The sequence below is a fragment of the Argopecten irradians genome, chromosome 13 (genome assembly GCF_041381155.1).
Source record: "Argopecten irradians isolate NY chromosome 13, Ai_NY, whole genome shotgun sequence".
Lineage (NCBI taxonomy): Eukaryota > Metazoa > Mollusca > Bivalvia > Pectinida > Pectinidae > Argopecten > Argopecten irradians.
Genome location: NC_091146.1, coordinates 10,753,914 through 10,779,414, shown reverse-complemented (window position 1 = coordinate 10,779,414; position 25,501 = coordinate 10,753,914). Strand labels below are relative to the sequence as shown.

At 39.4% G+C, this 25,501-nt stretch overlaps 1 protein-coding gene across 1 annotated transcript in view; it reads left to right on the top strand.

Annotated features, from left to right (window-relative positions):
• Positions 1 to 1,165: 1,165 nt before the first annotated feature.
• LOC138305591 (uncharacterized) overlaps positions 1,166 to 25,501 on the top strand; it is a 36,516-nt gene continuing 12,180 nt past the window's right edge. The window contains exons 1-9 of the mRNA XM_069245894.1: positions 1,166 to 1,306; positions 6,307 to 6,562; positions 8,039 to 8,184; positions 17,410 to 17,433; positions 18,797 to 18,970; positions 20,670 to 20,858; positions 21,270 to 21,306; positions 21,648 to 21,689; positions 22,288 to 22,309. Coding sequence (XP_069101995.1) covers positions 6,397 to 6,562; positions 8,039 to 8,184; positions 17,410 to 17,433; positions 18,797 to 18,970; positions 20,670 to 20,858; positions 21,270 to 21,306; positions 21,648 to 21,689; positions 22,288 to 22,309 — 800 coding nt within the window. The 5' untranslated portion in view covers positions 1,166 to 1,306; positions 6,307 to 6,396. The remainder of the gene's footprint in view (positions 1,307 to 6,306; positions 6,563 to 8,038; positions 8,185 to 17,409; positions 17,434 to 18,796; positions 18,971 to 20,669; positions 20,859 to 21,269; positions 21,307 to 21,647; positions 21,690 to 22,287; positions 22,310 to 25,501) is intronic.

The following is a 25,501-nucleotide window of genomic DNA, read 5'->3' as shown; positions in this document are numbered from 1 at the left end:
GCAATGTGAGCTTTTTCTCAGTATCATGAAGATTGATAGAGGATTCTTATCTGCAGCCAAAGGAGCAGAAATGTGAATTGTCCTCAGAAAAAAAATCCCCAAACGTTATATCTGAAGATTATGACAGAAGGCATTTGGATTACCTCCCTTGGAGACAGAGGGATCCCTGAAGAGTTGTTCTGAGCTAAATGAAAGAAGATGGAAACTTGTCTTTTCCTTTAAAAGTTATTATTTAATGCATTTCTCTCGGGGCAGATTCACAGAGAGAATAAATAGCTACAGATTATCTGGACAATAATCAATGATATTAAGGTATTACTTAGCAAGGCGATCACTACTGAAATCTTGTAGAAATTGTAGATGACTGTCTGTCTTTTGATAATCATGCATGAAACAAAACTTCAGCCCTAAGTTACATTATGTATGGGGAGGTAAATATGGGGAAATATTTTGATCAATGTTAAAAACTATTACGTGTACTTTACTGTGCTAGCTGGCAAGCTGTCCCTAATTAACAATTAACTTTAGATAAAATCTAGATCATGCCCAATGCTGGTACATCACAGTATATCTTCTGTAAATACGTTTGCAAATACATGTCTTCATTTATTTCTGAGTAAACTTTTAAAGGGACGTGAAACCTTAGTCAATCAGTAAGTTTGAGTAAAATATAAATACATATCTAATAACCACAACTTATTTTTCAAATCACTGACTGATGATGACACATACAAATGTACATATACCAGGTATCTATATACACCTCTGTATAGTCACTTCAAACCGAGATGATCATATACAAATGTATATACAATATATCTCTGTAATTATTAGTTACGTTTTTTTCTGATGTAAGTTAACTGACAAACAAATACAGAATACTCTAATCATGTTCTTAAATACACATCTTATCAGTCTACTTTAAAAGGGTAGATTAAATGAACCATGGACTGCCTGCTGAATATTCTGATGGAAGCATTGTCAGCTTGCAGAACTTTAAAAGACATCAGAAATCAGCCTACAATACATGCTCTAATGATAATTTCAGATTAATATGAATCTTTCCATTACTGAACAGTCTATTTAAAACAGTTTTAGGCAATAACTTGATATAGGATCATTTACTAAATATTTATTAACTCACATTTTTTTGTGGGGAAAAGTTGGCTAAACGTTAAGTTGGGGTATGATGTTCTGCATGGCTGGCCTCCAAAAGCAGAGGTGTATTCTACACTGAAAGGGTAAACAGGCACAACTACTGTATACAATTATACCCTGTCTGTGCAACTGTCATGGCCGACACTGGGTAAGTTTATATACTTACGTGTCACTTTGGTCTTTATTTGGTATTTTATCCTTAGGCGATGTTAATCATTCAGGTTTTGGAAGTTAAAAAAGTTCTGATTGTTCTTGTAACTTTATTCCTCTCTTCAAAATGTACTTCTTTGGAACAGCATCTTCCTTATAGGAACTTAAACTTTCACCATATTGTAACATATGTGTAGTATTATGTCCATTACTATATAAATCTAATGATTGACCGTTTATACATGTAATTATATGTTTACCATTAACACATCGGTGTAATCTGATATATCTTCTTGATATCTTATTATAGTAATAAATAATAAGTAAATCAATGTCAGCAGGCTGGTCAGTATATGTTCATCAAATATTTCTCTAATGTATACATAGGTACATATACATGTTTCATTTTTTGGGGGGTATTTCCGTTATGAGATTTCTAATTTGATATTGAAGTATTCTTTCCCTCCTTTTTATCTCCATGACAATTTTTCTTCTTGTCACTTTTTATAAAACATCCCCCTCCTTTATAATCCCTCAGGCAAATGGATTCTCCTCCTCACTGACCAGGAAACTTTCACATTATCAAAACAATGTTAACATCTCAATCACATCCATTTATCTCCCTTTGCCCCCCATAACCATTTTTTCTCCACCATCTGAAAATCCCCCTCCCCTAAATACCATAACCACACCTTAGTTTCTTGTATCTCCCCTTGGCTGGCCACTTTAACATCCCCTCCCCCTGAATGCCATAACCACACCCTAGTTACCTCCCCTTGGCCCCTATAACACCCTCTTCCCCTGAATACCACAACCACACCCTAGTTATCTCCCCTTGGCCCCTATAACACCCTCTTCCCCTGAATATTACATCCTCACCCTAGTTATCTCCTCTTGTCTCCTATAACATCTCCTCCCCTGAATACCATAACCACACCCTAGTTACCTCCCCTTGGCCCTTATAACACCCTCTTCCCCTGAATAACACAACCACACCCTAGTTATCTCCCCTTGGCCCCTATAACACCCTCTTCCCCTGAATATTACATCCTCACCCTAGTTATCTCCTCTTGTCTCCTATAACATCTCCTCTCCTGAATACCATAAACACACCCTAGTTATCTCCCCTTGGCCCCTAAAACACCCTCCTCCCCTGAATACCATAACCACACCCTAGTTATCTCCCCTTGGCCCCTATAACACCCTCTTCTCCTGAATATTACATCCTCACCCTAGTTATCTCCTCTTGTCTCCTATAACATCTCCTCCCCTGAATACCGTAACCACACCCTAGTTATCTCCCCTTGGCCCCTATAACACCCTCTTCCCCTGAATATTACATCCTCACCCTAGTTATCTCCTCTTGTCTCCTATAACATCTCCTCCCCTGAATACCGTAACCACACCCTAGTTATCTCCCCTTGGCCCCTATAACACCCTCTTCCCCTGAATACCACAACCACACCCTAGTTATCTCCCCTTGGCCCCTATAACACCCTCTTCCCCTGAATATCACATCCACACCCTAGTTATCTCCCCTTGGCCCCTATAACACCCTCTTCCCCTGAATATCACATCCACACCCTAGTTATCTCCCCTTGGCCCCTATAACACCCTCTTCCCCTGAATATCACATCCACACCCTAGTTATCTCCCCTTGGCCCCTATAACACCCTCTTCCCCTGAATATTACATCCTCACCCTAGTTATCTCCTCTTGTCTTCTATAACATCTCCTCCCCTGAATACCGTAACCACACCCTAGTTATCTCCCCTTGGCCCCTATAACACCCTCTTCCCCTGAATATTACATCCTCACCCTAGTTATCTCCTCTTGTCTCCTATAACATCTCCTCCCCTGAATACCGTAACCACACCCTAGTTATCTCCCCTTGGCCCCTATAACACCCTCTTCCCCTGAATATTACATCCTCACCCTAGTTATCTCCTCTTGTCTCCTATAACATCTCCTCCCCTGAATACCGTAACCACACCCTAGTTATCTCCCCTTGGCCCCTATAACACCCTCTTCCCCTGAATATTACATCCTCACCCTAGTTATCTCCTCTTGTCTCCTATAACATCTCCTCCCCTGAATACCGTAACCACACCCTAGTTACCTCCCCTTGGCCCCTATAACACCCTCTCCCCTGAATACCGTAACCACACCCTAGTTATCTCCCCTTGGCCCCTATAACACCCTCTTCCCCTGAATACCGTAACCACACCCTAGTTATCTCCCCTTGGCCCCTATAACACCCTCTTCCCCTGAATATCACATCTGCACCCTAGTTATCTCCCCTTGGCCCCTATAACACCCTCTTCCCCTGAATACAGTAACCACACCCTAGTAATCTCCCCTTGGCCCCTATAACACCCTCTTCCCCTGAATATCACATCCACACCCTAGTTATCTCCCCTTGGCCCCTATAACACCCTCTTCCTCTGAATACCGTAACCACACCCTAGTTTTCTCCCCTCGGCCTCTATAACACCCTCTTCCCCTGAATATCACCTCCACACCCTAGTTATCTCCCCTTGGCCCCTATAACACCCTCTTCCCCTGAATATTACATCCTCACCCTAGTTATCTCCTCTTGTCTCCTATAACATCTCCTCCCCTGAATACAATAACCACACCCTAGTTATCTCCCCTTGGCCCCTAAAACACCCTCTTCCCCTGAATACCACAACCACACCCTAGTTATCTCATCTTGCCTCCTATAACCTCCCCTTCCACTGAATACCATAGCCACACCATAGTTATCTCCCCTTACACCCTACAGTGTATAACCTCCTCTTCCCCTGAATATTACATCCTCACCCTAGTTATCTCCCCTTGGCCACTATAACACCCTCTTCCCCTGAATATCACATTCACACCCTAGTTATCTCTCATTGGTCCCTACAATCTCCCCATCCCCTGAATACCATTACAACACCCCATTTATCTTCCCTTCCCCCCTTTGACCTCCCTGACATTTGACCCACTCTACATCCCACATTTCCTTCCCTCACAAAGAAACTGTAATAGCTGTACAATTATGATTTAGTAATTTTTGCAATAGTCAGTCCAAATGTCATGTCATTTACATTAATTGACTAATTATGATGTGTGGAAGGCTGCATTATAGCTAGACACAGACTATATCTAGCTGTTTACACCATGCAGATTTGACCAGACAGGTACAGTGTGTAATCAATGATAAGTTTTTTCTACTGGTTTACACAATTGAGTTTTACCATGTCTTGTACCAACATAATAAGATCACTTCCAATTGGAATCTACAACAACTGATGAACATATGACCTTTATTATTTCATTACAGTCAGTATAACTGTTCTAAACGGAATGTCATAGGAACAACTTATAACAAATCTGGACTAGCGTTTCATAAAATTATTCTACAAAGTAAACCCATAAATAAATTTGCAAAATAGATTTCATCAGAAAGACAGCCAACATAGTTTTATTATTTTCTGTCTGCATTTAATTGGAAGTATTAAGTGAAATTGAATCCTGGGGAGGGGCACTTATAGTGATGGGGGCACTTATCGGGCCGAATACGGTACATGTATTACCATGACGATGAACTTACAGATCTGATATATTACTCTACAATGTATATATAGAGGTTTATATACCAGTTATGTGGTATATCCATGTAATGACTTGTGTAATTTACTGTATAAAATCAATATTAGTGTACATTAAAACTGTAAATTACCATATCATCAATCAAGAACCTTTATAAGTAATTTTTCTAATAGCTAACTTTAGAAGACCATATTGGTGTTACTATATTTGGCCCAGCTGGACACGCAATAAATAAACGATAATATTGAAAAAGTGTAAATTTTCCATTCCATTATATAGATTATGTACCCTACAGGGTTAAGAGGGATGTCAAATGAGTTAATGTCGCTTCCAATTCACTGATATCAAACATGAATTCAAATTCATGTCCCCATTTTCATGTATGAATGGTGTCAAACTGTAATTTTTATTGTATAAAATGGTGACTTCCTCTTTGTGAACAAGAATACTGTATCTCAACCTCATCAATATGAAAAGGCTCTTGATGCTTAACAGTTCATGCATCTGTTACAACTTTGGACATACTTGGGGTGATGATCCGGGACATTCTTATTGATTTGTCTTCACAAAGTTTTACTATCATCCACCTAGCCTTACACAGCCATTCACAGGTATATATCATTAGACTCTCGTTAGTATATGTATACAGGTACTTATCTAACACCTGTTACTGTCCGACTGATGTGGGGGAAGTCTTAATTAGTTACAAGCATAAAGACAGTGAGGACAAATATTGTATCATTTATTTGTTGTGGTAATCATCCAATGATTAAAGTTCTGTTGCTTGTGACTGCAGAATGCTGCATTTTATAAAATTTTGTTACATCCCCGTAATGAAAAGACATTGATGTTATATGTATCTGTCTTATTAAAAAAATTGTACATACAAAATATTCATCTTATTTTATAAAGCTATATTCTGAAAATAATCTTTATCAACTTTTCTCCCAGCCCCCTCTTACCCAAGCCCTTCTTCAGCCCCCTCTCCCCATCTCCCTCCTCACCCAGCCGCCTTCCCTCCTAAGATCCCTCTCCTCATTTGCCCTTCCCCTTTCCATCTGACCTCCAACCACCCTATCCCCCCAGTCGCCCACCCCCATCACCCTCCATACCTTGAACTCATTGTAACTGTATCCTATGTACATACCTATCCTGATGGTTATGTACCTGTATATGAATATAAAAATTGACACTTTTTCACACCTGTACATATATGTATTGGACCAGAACCACCTGTAGTCAATAGAATACACGGTAATACATATATATATACTAGGTAAATTAGTATTCCTGTGTTATCGCCACAGTAACAGCTGTTTGAGTGCTCAGGGACATCTCTGTATCTTCTGAAGTTTAAAGTTCTTCGACAGAAACAGTGAATTTATTGATACTTTTCAACAGTGATATGCCTGGAATGGAATAGCCAATGGAATAGCCATAAAGTGTGTGACCAGGAGGGTTGACGATAAAAACACATCAAACTGCTCTGATATGAGTGAAACAACCAAGGAAAATGTTAACTTAATACCAGGCAAGAATGGAGTTGAAAAAGAAATTCCAAACTTAGAAAAAGCTCGGAATAGGATGGTCGCCGAGGGATACAAATATCACGCCTTGGACGGGAGTTTGTCGGGGTCGGATTCGGAATCTTGTAATGGTAAGACTGGTACGGTGTATAATACACTGTAGTGGCCAGTACATCTGATGAAACGTGTCGGGCTGTCTCCACTGGGAGTGTAATTAGGAGGGCAATCTATATGTGCTGGTTATTATAACTTAGTTTTTTTAATTTGTCTTATGAGATAGTGACCCTAATGATACACATGTGTTTCAAAACAATTTGAATTGCCAAGATAGGATAACTTTTTAAATTGTATACATTTTATAATAATTTTGTTTGGGATGAAATTCATAATTTGTTTAAATGCTTGGATGCAAGAATAGTTGAAATGAGAGAGAAGTATGTCTCATTCTATTATAGTACAAATCCATCGATAGACAAGATGAAAGGTTTGTTACCAGGTTGACATAAAACATTTACATCCTTTTGAGTAAACTTAGCAAAATTGTATTAATTGCATGTACCTTTTCTATCTCACATTTTGTTGTCATTTAAGTTATAAATAAGACTGTCACAGGTCGAGGGATAGAAAATATACGACAGTCAATTCTGCTAAGGACACCTGTATATAAAGGACAGACTCTTCAACCTAATTTGGTGCAGTTTTAAATTGACTTCTATATAAGGACACCTGCCTATAAATGACATTTTGCTATTGTAAACCAATTTCTTTTGGGGGCTAAATTTTGCGAATTCCGTTACAAAACGGAGATTTAGTTTTGCGGATCTAAAATTGAACTGAGACATCTTTGAATATAATTGTGCAAGAATGGTCTAAGATATTATTTGGCGAAGCTAAACATTCATGAATTTACCTTGATCGCGAAATTCACGAAAATAAATTGCACATGAAAGAAAGTTTCCAGTATGTCCTGGTGGTGTTCTTTATAGACAGGTTTAGCTCATACATGTATAGTTTTTTTTTTTCCTTTAGAAGACAATTTATTTACAGTTTGGGATTTAAAGGTGATACAATTGTCAATGCCTTATGACTGGTAAATAACACAAACAAGCCACAGTATTTTCACCTGGTTCTCCAGATTCCCTTAATATATAATATCCTGCAACTCTGTTAGTAGATTCATTGTTACATATACAAAAACAATAACCAAAACCACAACACATACAGAGCATTGAGCAATCTGATCTCTTGAGGCAACTGAATCACTACAAGCAACTGGAACCACTTAAAAGCAACAGAATCACTAAGCCACTGAATCACTAAACAATGGAATCACTAAGCAACTGAATCACTAAGCCACTGAATCACTAAGCAACTGAATCACTAAGCAACAGATTGATATTGATTTTCTGACATCCATGTCTATAAGCTGATGAATCACACACCATCCCTGAGATCATCATAGTATCCTTTCTGGGGAACCCCATAACCTCATACAAGGTTAGGGTGTGAATGGCACTTTTAAATACTTTAAATCTTCTAATCCAAAAATAATTTTCATTTTAAAAAAATAATCACTTATGACTGTTTCCACCCTTTTACACCTTAAGACTCGATGAAGAAGAGCCCTGGAGAATGGAAGAGGAGAAACCAACAGTTTATCTGTTTCCTGGTATTCTCTGTTTGTCTCATCGCTATACTGGCTATAGTGGTGATATGGCAGTACCAGAATCGCTACACAGGTGTGAACAGTGAGGTGAGTACAGGTACACAGGTGGGAACATTGAGGTGAGTACAGGTACACAGGTGTAAATGGTGTGGTGAGTACAGGTACACAGGTGGGAACATTGGGATGAGTACAGGTACACAATGGTAATGGTGAGATGAGTACAGGTACACATGTGTGAACAGTGAGGTTAGTACAGGTACACAGGTGTGAACAGTGAGGTGAGTACAGGTACACAGGTGTGAACTGTGAGGTGAGTACAGGTTCACAGGTGTGAATACAGGTACACAGGTGTGAACATTGAGGTGAGTATAGGTACACAAGGGGGAACAGTGAGGTGAGTACAGTACACAGGTGGTAATGGTGTGGTGAGTACAGGTACACAGGTGTGAACATTGAGGTGAGTACAGGTTCACAGGTGTGAATAGTGAGGTGAGTACAGGTACACATGTGTAAACAGTGAGGTGAGTACAGGTACACAAGGGGGAACAGTGAGGTGAGTACAGGTACACAGGTGTGAACAGTGAGGTGAGTACAGGTACACAGGTGTGAATATTGAGGTGAGTACAGGTACACAGGTGTGGTACACACAGGTGTGAGGAGGTGAGTACAGGTACACAGGTGTGAATAGTGAGGTGAGTACAGGTACACAGGTGTGAATAGTGAGGTGAGTACAGGTACACATGTGTAAACAGTGAGGTGAGTACAGGTACACAAGAGGGAACAGTGAGGTGAGTACAGGTACACAGGTGTGAACAGTGAGGTGAGTACAGGTACACAGGTGTGAACAGTGAGGTGAGTACAGGTCACAGGTGTAATGGTGAGGTGAGTACAGGTACACAGGTGTGAACAGTGAGGTGAGTACATGTCACAGGTGGTAATGGTGTGGTGAGTACAGGTACACAGGTGTGAACAGTGAGGTGAGTGGTACACAGGTGGTAGTGGTGTGGTGAGTACAGGTACACAGGTGTGAACAGTGAGGTGAGTACAGGTACACAGGTGGTAACAGTGAGGTGAGTACAGGTACACAGGTGTGAACAGTGAGGTGAGTACAGGTACACAGGTGTGAATAGTGAGGTGAGTACAGGTACACAGGTGTGAACAGTGAGGTGAGTACAGGTACACAGGTGTGAACAGTGAGGTGAGTACAGGTACACAGTGTAACAGTGAGGTGAGTACAGGTACACAGTGGAATAGTGAGGTGAGTACAGGTACACAGGTGTGAACAGTGAGGTGAGTATAGGTACACAGGTGTGAATTGAGGTGAGTACAGGTACACAGTGTGAACAGTGAGTGGTACAGGTACAAGGTGTGAACAGTGAGGTGAGTACAGGTGTGAATAGTGAGGTGAGTACAGGTACACAGGTGTGAACAGTGAGGTGAGTACAGTACAGGTACACAGGTGTGAACAGTGAGGTGAGTACAGGTACACAGGTGGTAATGGTGTGGTGAGTACAGGTACACAGGTGTGAACAGTGAGGTGAGTACAGGTACACAGGTGTGTAATGGTGTGGTGAGTACAGGTACACAGGTGTGAACAGTGAGGTGAGTACAGGTACACAGGTGGTAATGTGTGTGGTGAGTACAGGTACACAGGTGTGAAAGTGAGTGGTGGGGTGAGTACAGGTACACAGGTGTGAACAGTGAGGTGAGTACAGGTACACAGGTGTGAACAGTGAGGTGAGTACAGGTACACAGGTGTGAATGGTGAGGTGAGTACAGGTACACAGGTGTGAACAGTGAGGTGAGTACAGGTACACAGGTGTGAATGGTGAGGTGAGTACAGGTACACAGGTGTGAACAGTGAGGTGAGTACAGGTACACAGGTGTGAACAGTGAGGTGAGTACAGGTACACAGGTGTGAACAGTGAGGTGAGTACAGGTACACAGGTGTGAACAGTGAGGTGAGTACAGGTACACAGGTGTGAACAGTGAGGTGAGTACAGGTACACAGGTGTGAACAGTGAGGTGAGTACAGGTACACAGGTGTGAACAGTGAGGTGAGTACAGGTACACAGGTGTGAACAGTGAGGTGAGTACAGGTACACAGGTGTGAACAGTGAGGTGAGTACAGGTACACAGGTGTGAACAGTGAGGTGAGTACAGGTACACAGGTGTGAACAGTGAGGTGAGTACAGGTACACAGGTGTGAACAGTGAGGTGAGTACAGGTACACAGGTACAGTGTGTACAGTGAGGTGAGTACAGGTACACAGGTGTGAACAGTGAGGTGAGTACAGGTACACAGGTGTGAACAGTGAGGTGAGTACAGGTACACAGGTGTGAACAGTGAGGTGAGTACAGGTACACAGGTGTGAACAGTGAGGTGAGTACAGGTACACAGGTGTGAACAGTGAGGTGAGTACAGGTACACAGGTGTGAACAGTGAGATGAGTACAGGTACACAGGTGTGAACAGTGAGGTGAGTACAGGTACACAGGTGTGAACAGTGAGGTGAGTACAGGTACACAGGTGTGAACAGTGAGGTGAGTACAGGTACACAGGTGTGAAATGAGGTGAGTACAGGTACACAGGTGTGAACAGTGAGTGAGTACAGGTACACAGGTGTGAACAGTGAGGTGAGTACAGGTACACAGGTGGTAATGGTGTGGTGAGTACAGGTACACAGGTGTGAACATGAGGTGAGTACAGGTACACAGGTGTGAATAGTGAGGTGAGTACAGGTACACAGGTGTGAACAGTGAGGTGAGTACAGGTACACAGGTGTGAACAGTGAGGTGAGTACAGGTACACAGGTGTGAACAGTGAGGTGAGTACAGGTACACAGGTGTGAATAGTGAGGTGAGTACAGGTACACAGGTGTGAACAGTGAGGTGAGTACAGGTACACAGGTGTGAACAGTGAGGTGAGTACAGGTACACAGGTGTGAATAGTGAGGTGAGTACAGGTACACAGGTGTGAACAGTGAGGTGAGTACAGGTACACAGGTGGTAACATGTGGTAGGGTGGTGAGTACAGGTACACAGGTTGTGAACAGTGAGGTGAGTACAGGTACACAGGTGGTAATGGTGTGGTGGAGTACAGGTACACAGGTGTGAACAGTGAGGTGAGTACACAGGTAACACAGGTGAGTACAGGTACACAGGTGGGAACAGTGTGAACGGTGAGTACTAGGTACACAGGTGTGAACAGTGAGTTGAGTACAGGTACACAGGTGTAATGGGTGAGTGTGAGTACAGGTACACAGGTTCCGTGAACTGTGAGGTGAGTACAGGTACACAGGTGTGGTGAGTACAGGTACACAGTGAAGTACAGGTACACAGGTGTGAACAGTGAGGTGAGTACACAGGTGTGAACAGTGAGTGAGTTGAAGTACAGGTACACAGGTGTGAACAGTGAGATGAGTACAGGTACACAGGTGATGTGTAACAGTGAGGTGAGTACAGTACAAGGTAGGTGCTGAACAGTGAGTTATGAGCAGGTAATACAGTGATGAGTACAGGTACACAGGTGTGAACAGGTGTGAACAGTGAGATAGGACAGTGAGTGAGAGTACAGGTACACAGGTAGTGAACAGTGAACTCTCAGTAACAATCTAAAATAGGTAGGGAATTCATTACAGATCACTAACGATTAAAAATAGGTAGTGAATTCATTACAGATCACTAACAATCTAAAAAGGTAGGGACACATCAGTCGAGCCCTGTGAGTTCATTACAGTGTGGTAACTCAATAAGACTAACAACATCTAAAATAGGTAGGGAATTCATTACAGATCCTAACAATCTAAAACAGGTAGGGGAATTCATTACAGATCACTAACAATCTAAAACAGGTAGGGAATTCATTACAGATCACTAACAATCTAAAATAGGTAGGGAATTCATTACAGATCACTAACAATCTATCTAAAAAATCTAAAATAGGTAGGGAATTTATTACAGATCACTAACGATCTAAAATAGGTAGGGAATTTATTACAGATCACTAACAATCTAAAACAGGTAAGGAATTCATTACAGATCACTAACAATCTAAAATAGGTAGGGAGTTCATTACAGATCACTAACAATCTAAAATAGGTAGGGAATTCATTACAGATCACTAACAATCTAAAACAGGTAGGGAATTCATTACAGATCACTAACAATCTAAAATAGGTAGGGAATTCATTACAGATCACTAACAATCTAAAACAGGTAGGGAATTCATTACAGATCTCTAACAATCTAAAACAGGTAGGGAGTTCATTACGGATCACTGACAATCTAAAACAGGTAGGAAATTCATTACAGATCTCTAACAATCTAAAATAGGTAGGGAATTCATTACAGATCACTAACTAATATAAAAATAGGTAGGGAATTCATTACAGATCACTAACAATCTAAAAAGGTAGGGAGTTCATTACAGATCACTAACAATCTAAAATAGGTAGGGAATTCATTACAGATCACTAACAATCTAAAATAGGTAGGGAATTCATTACAGATCACTAACAATCTAAAATAGGTAGGGAATTCATTACAGATCTCTAACGATCTAAAATAGGTAGGGAATTCATTACAGATCTCTAACGATCTAAATAGGTAGGGAATTCATTACAGATCTCTAACAATCTAAAATAGGTAGGGAATTCATTACAGATCACTAACAATCTAAAACAGGTAGGGAATTCATTACAGATCACTAACAATCTAAAACAGGTAGGGAATTCATTACAGATCACTAACAATCTAAAATAGGTAGGGAATTCATTACAGATCACTAACGATCTAAAATAGGTAGGGAATTCATTACAGATCACTAACAATCTAAAATAGGTAGGGAGTTCATTACAGATCACTAACATCTAAAACATAGGTAGGGAATTCATTACAGATCACTAACAATCTAAAATAGGTAGGGAATTCATTACAGATCACTAACATCTAAAATAGGTAGGGAATTCATTACAGATCACTAACAATCTAAAATAGGTAGGGAATTCATTACAGATCACTAACAATCTAAAATAGGTAGGGAGTTCATTACAGATCACTAACAATCTAAAATAGGTAGGGAATTCATTACAGATCACTAACAATCTAAAATAGGTAGGGAATTCATTACAGATCACTAACAATCTAAAATAGGTAGGGAATTCATTACAGATCACTAACAATCTAAAACAGGTAGGGAATTCATTACAGATCACTAACGATCTTAAGTAGGTAGGGAATTCATTACAGATCACTAACTATATAAAATAGGTAGGGAATTCATTACAGATCACTAACAATCTAAAACAGGTAGGGAATTCATTACAGATCTCTAACGATCTAAAATAGGTAGGGAGTTCATTACAGATCACTAACGATCTAAAATAGGTAGGGAATTCATTACAGATCACTAACAATCTAAAATAGGTAGGGAATTCATTACAGATCACTAACAATCTAAAACAGGTAGGGAATTCATTACAGATCACTAAACATCTAAAATAGGTAGGGAATTCATTACAGATCACTAACTAATCTAAAATAGGTAGGGAATTCATTACAGATCACTAACAATCTAAAATAGGTAGGGAATTCATTACAGATCACTAACAATCTAAAATAGGTAGGGAATTCATTACAGATCTCTAACAATCTAAAACAGGTAGGGAGTTCATTACAGATCACTAACAATCTAAAATAGGTAGGGAATTCATTACAGATCACTAACAATCTAAAATAGGTAGGGAATTCATTACAGATCACTAACAATCTAAAACAGGTAGGGAGTTCATTACAGATCTCTAACAATCTAAAACAGGTAGGGAGTTCATTACAGATCTCTAACAATCTAAAATAGGTAGGGAGTTCATTACAGATCACTAACGATCTAAAATAGGTAGGGAGTTCATTACAGATCACTAACAATCTAAAATAGGTAGGGAATTCATTACAGATCACTAACAATCTAAAATAGGTAGGGAATTCATTACAGATCACTAACAATCTAAAATAGGTAGAGAATTCATTACAGATCTCTAACGATCTAAAATAGGTAGGGAGTTCATTACAGATCACTAACGATCTAAAATAGGTAGGGAATTCATTACAGAATCACTAACGATCTAAAATAGGTAGGGAATTCATTACAGATCTCTAACACTGACTCTAAAATAGGTAGGGAATTCATTACAGAATCTCTAACAATCTAAAACAGGTAGGGAATTCATTACAGATCTCTAACAATCTAAAATGGTAGGGAATTCATTACGGATCACTAACAATCTAAAATAGGTAGGGAATTCATTACAGATCACTAACAATCTAAAATAGGTAGGGAATTCATTACAGATCACTAACAATCTAAAACAGGTAGGGAGTTCATTACGGATCACTGACAATCTAAAATAGGTAGGGAATTCATTATAGATCACTAACAATCTAAAATAGGTAGGGAATTCATTACAGATCACTAACAATCTAAAACAGGTAGGGAATTCATTACAGATCACTAACGATCTAAAATAGGTAGGGAATTCATTACAGATCACTAACAATCTAAAATAGGTAGGGAATTCATTACAGATCACTAACGATCTAAAACAGGTAGGGAGTTCATTACAGATCACTAACAATCTAAAATAGGTAGGGAATTCATTACAGATCACTAACAATCTAAAACAGGTAGGGAATTCATTACAGATCACTAACAATCTAAAATAGGTAGGGAATTCATTACAGATCACTAACAATCTAAAATAGGTAGGGAGTTCATTACAGATCACTAACAATCTAAAATAGGTAGGGAATTCATTACAGATCACTAACATCTAAAATAGGTAGGGAGTTCATTACAGATCTCTAACAATCTAAAATAGGTAGGGAGTTCATTACAGATCACTAACAATCTAAAATAGGTAGGGAATTCATTACAGATCACCAACTATATAAAATAGGTAGGGAATTCATTACAGATCTCTAACGATCTAAAACAGGTAGGGAGTTCATTACAGATTCACTAACAATCTAAAATAGGTAGGGAATTCATTACAGATCACTAACAATCTAAAATAGGTAGGGAATTCATTACAGATCACTAACAATCTAAAATAGGTAGGGAATTCATTACAGATCACTAACAATCTAAAATAGGTAGGGAATTCATTACAGATCACTAACAATCTAAAATAGGTAGGGAATTCATTACAGATCTCTAACGATCTAAAATAGGTAGGGAGTTCATTACAGATCACTAACAATCTAAAATAGGTAGGGAATTCATTACAGATCTCTAACAATCTAAAATAGGTAGGGAATTCATTACAGATCACTAACAATCTAAAATAGGTAGGGAATTCATTACAGATCACTAACAATCTAAAATAGGTAGGGAATTCATTACAGATCACTAACAATCTAAAATAGGTAGGGAGTTCATTACAGATCACTAACAATCTAAAATAGGTAGGGAATTCATTACAGATCACTAACGATCTAAAATAGGTAGGGAATTCATTACAGATCACTAACAATCTAAAATAGGTAGGGAATTCATTACAGATCACTAACAATCTAAAATAGGTAGGGAATTCATTACAGATCACTAACAATCTAAAATAGGTAGGGAGTTCATTACAGATCACTAACAATCTAAAATAGGTAGGGAATTCATTACATATCACTAACAATCTAAAATAGGTAAGGAATTCATTACAGATCACTAACAATCTAAAATAGGTAGGGAATTCATTACAGATCACTAACAATCTAAAATAGGTAGGGAATTCATTACAGATCACTAACAATCTAAAATAGGTAGGGAATTCATTACAGATCACTAACAATCTAAAATAGGTAGGGAATTCATTACAGATCACTAACGATCTAAAATAGGTAGGGAGTTCATTACAGATCACTAACAATCTAAAATAGGTAGGGAATTCATTACAGATCACTAACAATCTAAAATAGGTAGGGAGTTCATTACAGATCTCTAACAATCTAAAATAGGTAGGGAGTTCATTACAGATCACTAACAATCTAAAACAGGTAGGGAGTTCATTACAGATCACTAAAGATCTAAAACAGGTAGGGAGTTCATTACAGATCTCTAACGATCTAAAATAGGTAGGGAATTCATTACAGATCACTAACGATCTAAAATAGGTAGGGAGTTCATTACAGATCACTAACAATCTAAAATAGGTAGGGAATTCATTACTGATCACTAAACAATCTAAAAATAGGTAGGGAATTCATTACAGATCTCTAACGATCTAAAATAGGTAGGGAGTTCATTACAGATCACTAGCGATCTAAAATAGGTAGGGAATTCATTACAGATCTCTAACGATCTAAAATAGGTAGGGAGTTCATTACAGATCACTAACGATCTAAAATAGGTAGGGAGTTCATTACAGATCACTAACAATCTAAAATAGGTAGGGAATTCATTACAGATCACTAACAATCTAAAATAGGTAGGGAATTCATTACAGATCACTAACAATCTAAAACAGGTAGGGAGTTCATTACAGATCACTAACAATCTAAAATAGGTAGGGAGTTCATTACAGATCACTAACGATCTAAAATAGGTAGGGAATTCATTACAGATCACTAACGATCTAAAATAGGTAGGGAGTTCATTACAGATCACTAACGATATAAAAATAGGTAGGGAATTCATTACAGATCTCTAACGATCTAATATAGGTAGGGAGTAATTCATTACAAAATAGGTAGGGAATTCATTACAGATCACTAACAATCTAAAATAGGTAGGGAGGGAGTTCATTACAGATCTCTAACGATCTAAAATAGGTAGGGAATTCATTACAGATCACTAACGATCTAAAACAGGTAGGGAATTCATTACAGATCATTACATTAACAGGGAGAGTCATAAAACAGGTTAGGTGAATTCATTAAGGTCAGATACACCATATCAATCTTTGTTATTTTTAAACATGTTGAGAATTCATATATGTAGAGTGTAAAGTTATGATGGGATCATATGTTCAACTTTGTTATATGTTATATTTTATAATTTATAATTTTGTTATAGTTATGATTTATTTTATTTACAGATGTTTAAATCACAGCATCATGTTACATTTAACTCCTACTGGCAGGTCATAGAAAACTTAGCTTAAATCTTATGTCATAGATACACTAATGTTATAGATGTAATTATCAAGGTTCCACATAGGGGGTCACATAGCTTAAATTTTGTCCTATGTCATAGACATTCTACCTGTATAGTAAGTTATCTAAGGTCAACCATAGGGGTCATAGCTTAGCCTTTGTCTATGTAAATGGACATTCAACCTGTTATAGATGTAAGTTATAAAGGTCAACATAGGGGTCAAAGGTTAAACTTTGTCTATGTAATGGACATTCAACCTGTTATATATGTAAGTTATCAAGGTCAACATAGGGGTCAAAGGTTAACTTTGTCTATGTAATGGACATTCAACCTGTTATATATGTAAGTTGTCAAGGTCAACATAGGGGTCATAGGTTAACTTTGTCTATGTAATGGACATTCAACCTGTTATATATGTAAGTTGTCAAGGTCAGCATAGAGGTCATAGGTTAACTTTGTCTATGTAATGGACATTCAACCTGTTATATATGTAAGTTATCAAGGTCAACATAGGGGTCAAAGGTTAACTTTGTCTATGTAATGGACATTCAACCTGTTATATATGTAAGTTGTCAAGGTCAGCATAGAGGTCATAGGTTAACTTTGTCTATGTAATGGACATTCAACCTGTGTTATGTATATGTAAGTTGTCCAGCATAGAGGTTAGGTTAACCTTTATCTATGTAATCAAGGACATTCAACTTTGTCTATGTAATGGACAATATGTAAGTTGTCAAGGTCAGCATAGAGGTCATAGGTTAACTTTGTCTATGTAATGGACATTCAATGTTATATATGCAAGTTGTCAAGGTCAGCATTCAACTTTATATATGTAAGACATTCAACCAAGGCAAAGTGTGTCAAGCATAGTCATGGTAACTTTAATGAATGATTCAACTGTTTATACATTAAGAATGTCATGGGGGCATAGAGGTCATAGATCAACACTTGTGCTTAATGTCATGTTATAAAATATGTAAGACATGTCAAGACTACTCCAATCTGTATAACTGACTTGTTATATAGAGTATCTATATTATAAAACTTGTGTATCTTAGACACTTGTCTATAACGACCTTTATTTGTCCCATGGGCTATTTTTAAAGACAGAATTATACATGGAATGGATATCCAATCTATTATTATATGGACATGAGTTACATAGGTTTAAGTCCAAATCATCATAATAAATGTTGAAGGTTATAAAGGTTTTGATTTCATGTTCAACTTGTACGTTAGTAGGTCATAGGTCAAAGGTAGAGGTCATCTATCAATTTACAGACTGATCAACATCTAATCTGTAATTTGTTTTTAGCATAAAATGCCACAGGCAAAAAATTTAATCAACAAAGATATTGTATTCACCCAGAGGTCAGATGTAAGCTATCAGGAGTCGAATCAGAGGGGAAAGATGTATAGTTATATTGTAATTGAACTGGTCATTCTTTATTTTTTTAAATGATGGCTCGAGGTAAAAAATTATCATTACAAAATGTAAGCTACATATGTATATGTTGTCTGTATATTTTGGTTTAATGATGAATTGTTTTCCCCAGGTAATCAATAGATTTGGGTCGTGGACCTTTAGTAATACCTCCCAGCCCTGGAATAACAATACCTGGGACTTTATGGACACTCTGGTGAAGATAGCCAGTTCTGGACTACACGACCCATTCCTGGCCATGGGGGTTGGAAACGACGACAGAAACAACACAGTCAACATCATCAATGTATGTTATAAACAACACTTTATTGTGTTTATAAGGATTTATTCTATTGAATTAGATTAAGGGGGGTAACTCTTGATTTTAGATCAAACAGAGTGGTCTGACCCTGGGGTCAAGGGAGATGTATTACTGTTAAGGAGAGGTAACTCTTATCTTATGATCAAACAGAGTGGTCTGACCCTGGGGTCAAGGGAGATGTATTACTGTTAAGGAGAGGTAACTCTTATCTTATGATCAAACAGAGTGGTCTGACCCTGGGGTCAAGGGAGATGTATTACTGTTAAGGAGAGGTAACTCTTATCTTATGATCAAACAGAGTGGTCTGACCCTGGGGTCAAGGGAGATGTATTACTGTTAAGGAGAGGTAACTCTTATCTTATGATCAAACAGAGTGGTCTGACCCTGGGGTCAAGGGAGATGTATTACTGTTAAGGAGAGGTAACTCTTATCTTATGATCAAACACAGTGGTCTGATCCTGGGGTCGTGTGAGATGTACTACTGATAAGGGGGAATAACTCTTATTTTTAGATTCAGCAGAGCGGCCTGACCCTGGGATCGTGTGAGATGTACTTCTGTTAAGGGGGGGATAACTCTTGTTTTAAGATCCAACAAAATGGCCTGACCCTGGGGTCGTGTGAGATGTACTACTGTTAAGGGGGGGAATAACTCTTGTTTTTTAGATCCAGCAGAGCAGCCTGACCCTGGAGTCTTGTGAGATGTATTACTGTTAATGGGGGATAACTCTTGTTTTTAGATCCAGCGGAGCGGCCTGACCCTGGGGTCTTGTGAGATGTTATTACTGTTAAGGGGGAAGTAACTCTTGTTTTTAGATCCAGCAGAGCGGCCTGACCCTGAGGTATTGTGAGATGTATTACTGTTAAGGGGAGGTAACTTGTGTTTTAGATCCAGCAGAGCGGCCTGACCCTGGGGTCTTGTGAGATGTATTACTGTTAAGGGGAGGTAACTCTGTTTTTAGATCCAGCAGAGCGGCCTGACCCTGGGGTATTGTGAGATGTATTACTGTTAAGGGGGGATAACTCTTGTTTTAGATCCCAGCATAGCGGCCTGACCTGGGGTCTTGTGAGATGTATTACTGTTAAGGGGGGATAACTCTTGTTTTTTAGATCCAGCAGAGCGGTTTGACTCTGGGGTCGTGTGATGTGGAGTATTACTGGTCTTGTTTTTAGATCCAGCGGAGCGGCCTGACTCTGGGGTATTGTGAGATGTATTACTGTTAAGGGGAGATAACTCTTGTTTTTAGATCCAGCAGAGCGGCCTGACCCTGGGGTCTTGTGAGATGTATTACTGTTAAGGGGAGGTAACTTGTTTTTAGATCCAGCAGAGCGGCCTGACCCTGGGGTCTTGTGAGATGTATTACTGTTAAGGGGAGGTAACTCTTGTTTTTAGATCCAGCAGAGCGGCCTGACCCTGGGGTCTTGTGAGATGTATTACTGTTAAGGGGGGATAACTCTTGTTTTTAGATCCAGCAGAGCGGCCTGACCCTGGGGTCTTGTGAGATGTATTACTGTTAAGGGGGGATAACTCTTGTTTTTAGATCCAGCAGAGCGGCCTGACCCTGGGGTCTTGTGAGATGTATTACTGTTAAGGGGGGATAACTCTTGTTTTTAGATCCAGCAGAGCGGTCTGACTCTGGGGTCGTGTGAGATGTATTACTGTTAAGGGGAGGTAACTTGTTTTTAGATCCAGCAGAGCGGCCTGACCCTTGGGTCGTGCGAGATGTATTATACCAACAACTCCAAGTACCCAGGCCCCCTGAAGGATGCCTACATTGACTATGGTACTAAGTGGACAGTATACTTGGGGGCCGAGGAAACCATAGCCAAGGCCAAAATGGAGGCAATTTATAACTTTGAACAGCAGCTAGCTTTAGTAAGTAAGATTCCCTGTAAAATCAGTATGTCATTACAACTGTGATAAAGTTAGCATTAGTATAACCTAGAGTGTCCCAGAGGTTTCATACAAAATGTACTTGTAATAATGATCAAGCCCAGTAAGAACCTATCTTAGATCAACCACCAGAAACCCTTAGAAAAAATTACATAAACCAGAGTGGTCCCAGACTCTTGGGTCGTGTGAGATAATTACTGTAAGGGGGGAAGACTCTTGTTTTTAGATCTCAGCATAGCGGCCTGACCCTGTGGTCTTGTGATATGTATTATAACTGTTAAGGGGGATAACTCTTGTTTTTAGATTTTTCCAGCAGAAGGGTGGAAGATCAAATGAGGGTCTTGTGAGATTATTACTGTTTAACTGTTAATGGGGGATAACTCTTGTTTTTAGATCCAGTCAGAAGCATGGTCTGACCCTGGTCAATCTTGTAAGTGATTACTGTTAAGGAGACAATGTTTAAGGGGTTAACTCTTATTGTTTTTAGATCAGCAGATAAGACTGATCTGGGGTCTTGTGAGATGTATTATGTTAAGGGATATAAGGTCTTGTAGATGATCAATCTGAGACGGACATTAACCTGGGGTCAATTGTAAGATGTATTACTGTTAAAAGGAGATAATCTTGTTTTTAGATCAGACGGCCTGACCCTGGGGTCTTCATGAGATGTAATACTGTTAAGGGCATAAACTATGGTTTTTTGAGATCCAGCAGAGAGGCCTGACCTGGGGTCTTGTGAGGTTTACTGTTAATGTAACTCTTGTTTTTTAGATCCAGCAGAGCGGCCTGACCCTGTGGAATCTTGTGATGGATGTATTACTGTTAAGAGGAGATAATCTTCTGTGATTTCTATGTTCAGATATATAGAAGACTCTGGAGTCGGTGAGATTACTGTATTACTGTTAAGATCCAGGATAACTGACTTGTTTTTAGATATAAGCAGAGAGGCCTGACAATCTGTGACTGGACTCAATGAATGTATATACTGTTAAGGGGAGATAACTCTTGTTTTTAGATCCAGCATGGTAAGTGTCTGACTCTGGGGTCAATGTGTGAGATGTATTACTGTTAAGGGGGATAACTCTTGTTTTTAGATCCAGCAGAGCGGCCTGACCCTGGGGTCTTGTGAGATGATATTACTGTTAAGGGGAGGTAACTTGTTTTTAGATCCAGCAGAGCGGCCTGACCCTGGGGTCTTGTGAGATGTATTACTGTTAAGGGGAGGTAACTCTTTTTTTTTTTTAGATCCAGCAGAGCGGCCCTGACCCTGGGGTCTTGTGAGATGTATTACTGTACTGTTAAGGGGATGATAACTCTTGTTTTTAATCCAAGAGACAATCTGTGACGGTTAGACTACCCTGGGGTCTTGTGAGATGTATTACTGTTAAAGGGGGGTAACTCTTGTTTTTAGATCCAGCAGAGTGCCTGACCTGGTAAGTGTATAAGTGAGAGGAGACATTACTGTTAAAACTGGGGGTAACTCATTGTAAGTGATATCCAGTCAGAGGAATGACATGGTCAGTTGACTCTATGGTAAGTGATATAAGTTAAGGGATAACTCCAGATCAGACTCTAGCAAGTGGTATGACCCTGGGGGACAATTGTGAGATGTATTACTGTTAAGGGGAGGATACTCTTAAGTTTTTAGAGGAGACAGATCGGTGTGACCCTGGGGTCATGTGAGATGTATTACTGTTAAGGGGAGATAATCTGACGGTTTTTAGATCCAGCATGGTAAGTGATCTAATCCCTGGAGGTCATCTGTGTAAGTAATATATAAGTCAATGAGGAGACAATACTTTGAAAACAGTCAGCGGAGGGGAAGGAGGTGAACTCTATGGTAGAGTGAGAATTATAGTCAAGAGAGAGAACAAAAGCTCCTGGACAGTCCAGTATCTGTGGAGAACATTCTAAGGAAAGTGAAATAAGTCAAGAGGAGACAGAATCTTGACGGTCAGGGTACTCAATAGGTAAGTTATATAAGTGGAGAGGTGACTGACAAAGAATCTGTGCAGTAGACTCTATGGAAAGTTATATAAGACATAGAGGAGACAATCTTGTGACAGGTCAGTCACTCAATGGTAGTGTATATATACAGTTGAAGAGTGAGACAATCAGACGACCGTTAGACATCGATGGTAAGTGAAAACAGTTCAAGAGTAGACAATCTGTGAACAGTTACATACTATATGGTAAAGTGATATATGTCAAAGATTAGACAACAATCTGGTGACGGTAGTCAGACTCTATGGTAAGTGATATAAGTCAAGAGGAGACAATCTGTGACGGTCAGACTCTATGGTAAGTGATATAAGTCAAGAGGAGACAATCTGTGACGGTCAGACTCTATGGTAAGTGATATAAGTCAAGAGGAGACAATCTGTGACGGTCAGACTCTATGGTAAGTGATATAAGTCAAGAGGAGACAATCTGTGACAGTCAGACTCTATGGTAAGTGATATAAGTCAAGAGGAGACCCCCAAGTCTTGTTACAGTCAGACTCTATGGATAAGTGATATAAGTGTCAAGAGTGAGACATAATTCTGTGACGGGGTCAGAACTCAATGGTAAGGGATAAAGTGGAGAACGAGACATCTGAGACAGTCAGACACTATGGTAAGTGGATATAAGTCAATGAGGGTGTGAGGGTGGGTTGGTTGACGGTGGTATTGGAGACAATGCTGTACGGTCAGACTCAATGGATAAGTGATATAAGTCAGAGATAGGAGACAATTCCAGTGACCGAGTGATCCAGACACTACTATGGTAATTGGGATATAAGTTCGATAGGAGAGCAATCAGTGCTGAACAGTTAGACTCTATGGTAAGTGATTTATAAGTCAAGAGGAGACAGATCTGTGACACGTCAGACTCTATGGTAAGTTGGATATAAGTGCAAGAGGAGACAATCTGTGAACGGTAAGTCCAATGGTACCGGTAAGTCGAAGATAAGTCGGAGACGTCAGACTCATCAGTGAAGTCATAGATGAGTAAGCCAATCTGTGACGGTCATACTGAAGTGGAAGTATATAAAGTCAAGAGGAGAACAATCACGTGACAGTCAGAACCAATGGTAAGTGATATAAGTAAGTCTGGACGGTCAGAGGAGTAAGTGATAAAAGATTAGATGAGGACAATCTTCGACGGTCAGCACTCAATGGTAAAGTGATACTAAAGTCGAGAGGAGACATAACTGCTGATGGTCAGACTCATATGGTAGGTGTTATAAGTCGAAGAGGTAGTGACAGTCAGACCACTATGGTAAGTGATATAAGGTCAAGAGTGAGACAATTATGTACAGTCATACCTAAGGTAGTTGATATACATGTAGTGGAGACAGTTGAAGATAAGTCAGAAAGGTAAGTGAATGATAAGTCTAGACAATCAGTGACAGTCAGGACTCTATTGGTAAGTGATGATAAAGTCAAGAGGAAACAGAAAATTCCCTTTTGGGGGGGACGGTCAGACTCTATAATCGGTAAGTGATATAAGTCAAGAGGAGACAATCTTGACAGTCAGAACTTCTAATGGTAAGTGTATAATTCGTGAGTGAGACAATCTTAGACAGTCAGACACTATGGTAAGTGATATAATCAAGAGGAGCGCGCATCTAGTGACACCGGTCAGACCCTATGGAAGTGATATAAGTGAGAGAGGAGAGACAATCTGAGACAGTCATGATTACCCTATTGGAAAGTGATGATAAAGTCAAGAGGAACAATCTGTGAACGGACGACTCAAAGGAAAGTGATATAAGTGGGAGAGGAGACAATCTTGACTCATACACTAATGGTAAGAAGTGATATAAGTCAGATCAGGAGCACAATCTCGTGTACGGTCAGAAACTCCATGGGTAAAGTGATATAAGTTCAAGAAGGAGATAACTAATCTGTGATGGTACATACTGAATTGGTGGTAAGTGATATAAGTCGAGAGGAGACAATCTGTGACGGTCAGACTCTATGGTAAGTGATATAAGTCAAGAGGAGACAATCTGTGACGGTCAGAACCCTATGGTAAGTTGATATAAGTCAAGAGGAGACAATCTCGAGTACAGGCGTCAGACCCTATGGAAAGTGATAAAAGTCAAGAGGAGATAAATCTGGTCTTACAGTCAGGACCTATGGTAAGTGATATAAGTCAAAGAGGAGAATAAATCTGTGACAGCAGACTCTATGGTAAGTGATATAAGTCAAGAGGAGACAATCTGTGACAGTCAGACTCTATGGTAAGTGATATAAGTCAAGAGGAGACAATCTGTGACAGTCAGACTCTATGGTAAGTGATATAAGTCAAGAGGAGACAATCTGTGACAGTCAGACTCTATGGTAAGTGATATAAGTCAAGAGAGGAGATAATCTGTGACTGAGTCAGACCCCTGAGGTAAGAACATATAATGTGGAGAGGATAACAATCTGTGAAGCCCCCCCTCTAAGAGGAAGAGATACAATCTGTGACAGACCAGTCAGAACTCTATGGTAAGTGGATAATAGACACAAACTGAGGAGACGGTCAGTCAATGGATGGACAGTTCAGACTCTATGGTAAGATGATATAAAGTCCTGAGGAGATAATCTGTGACAGTCAGAATACCCTATGGTAAAGTGATATATAGAGGAGATGAG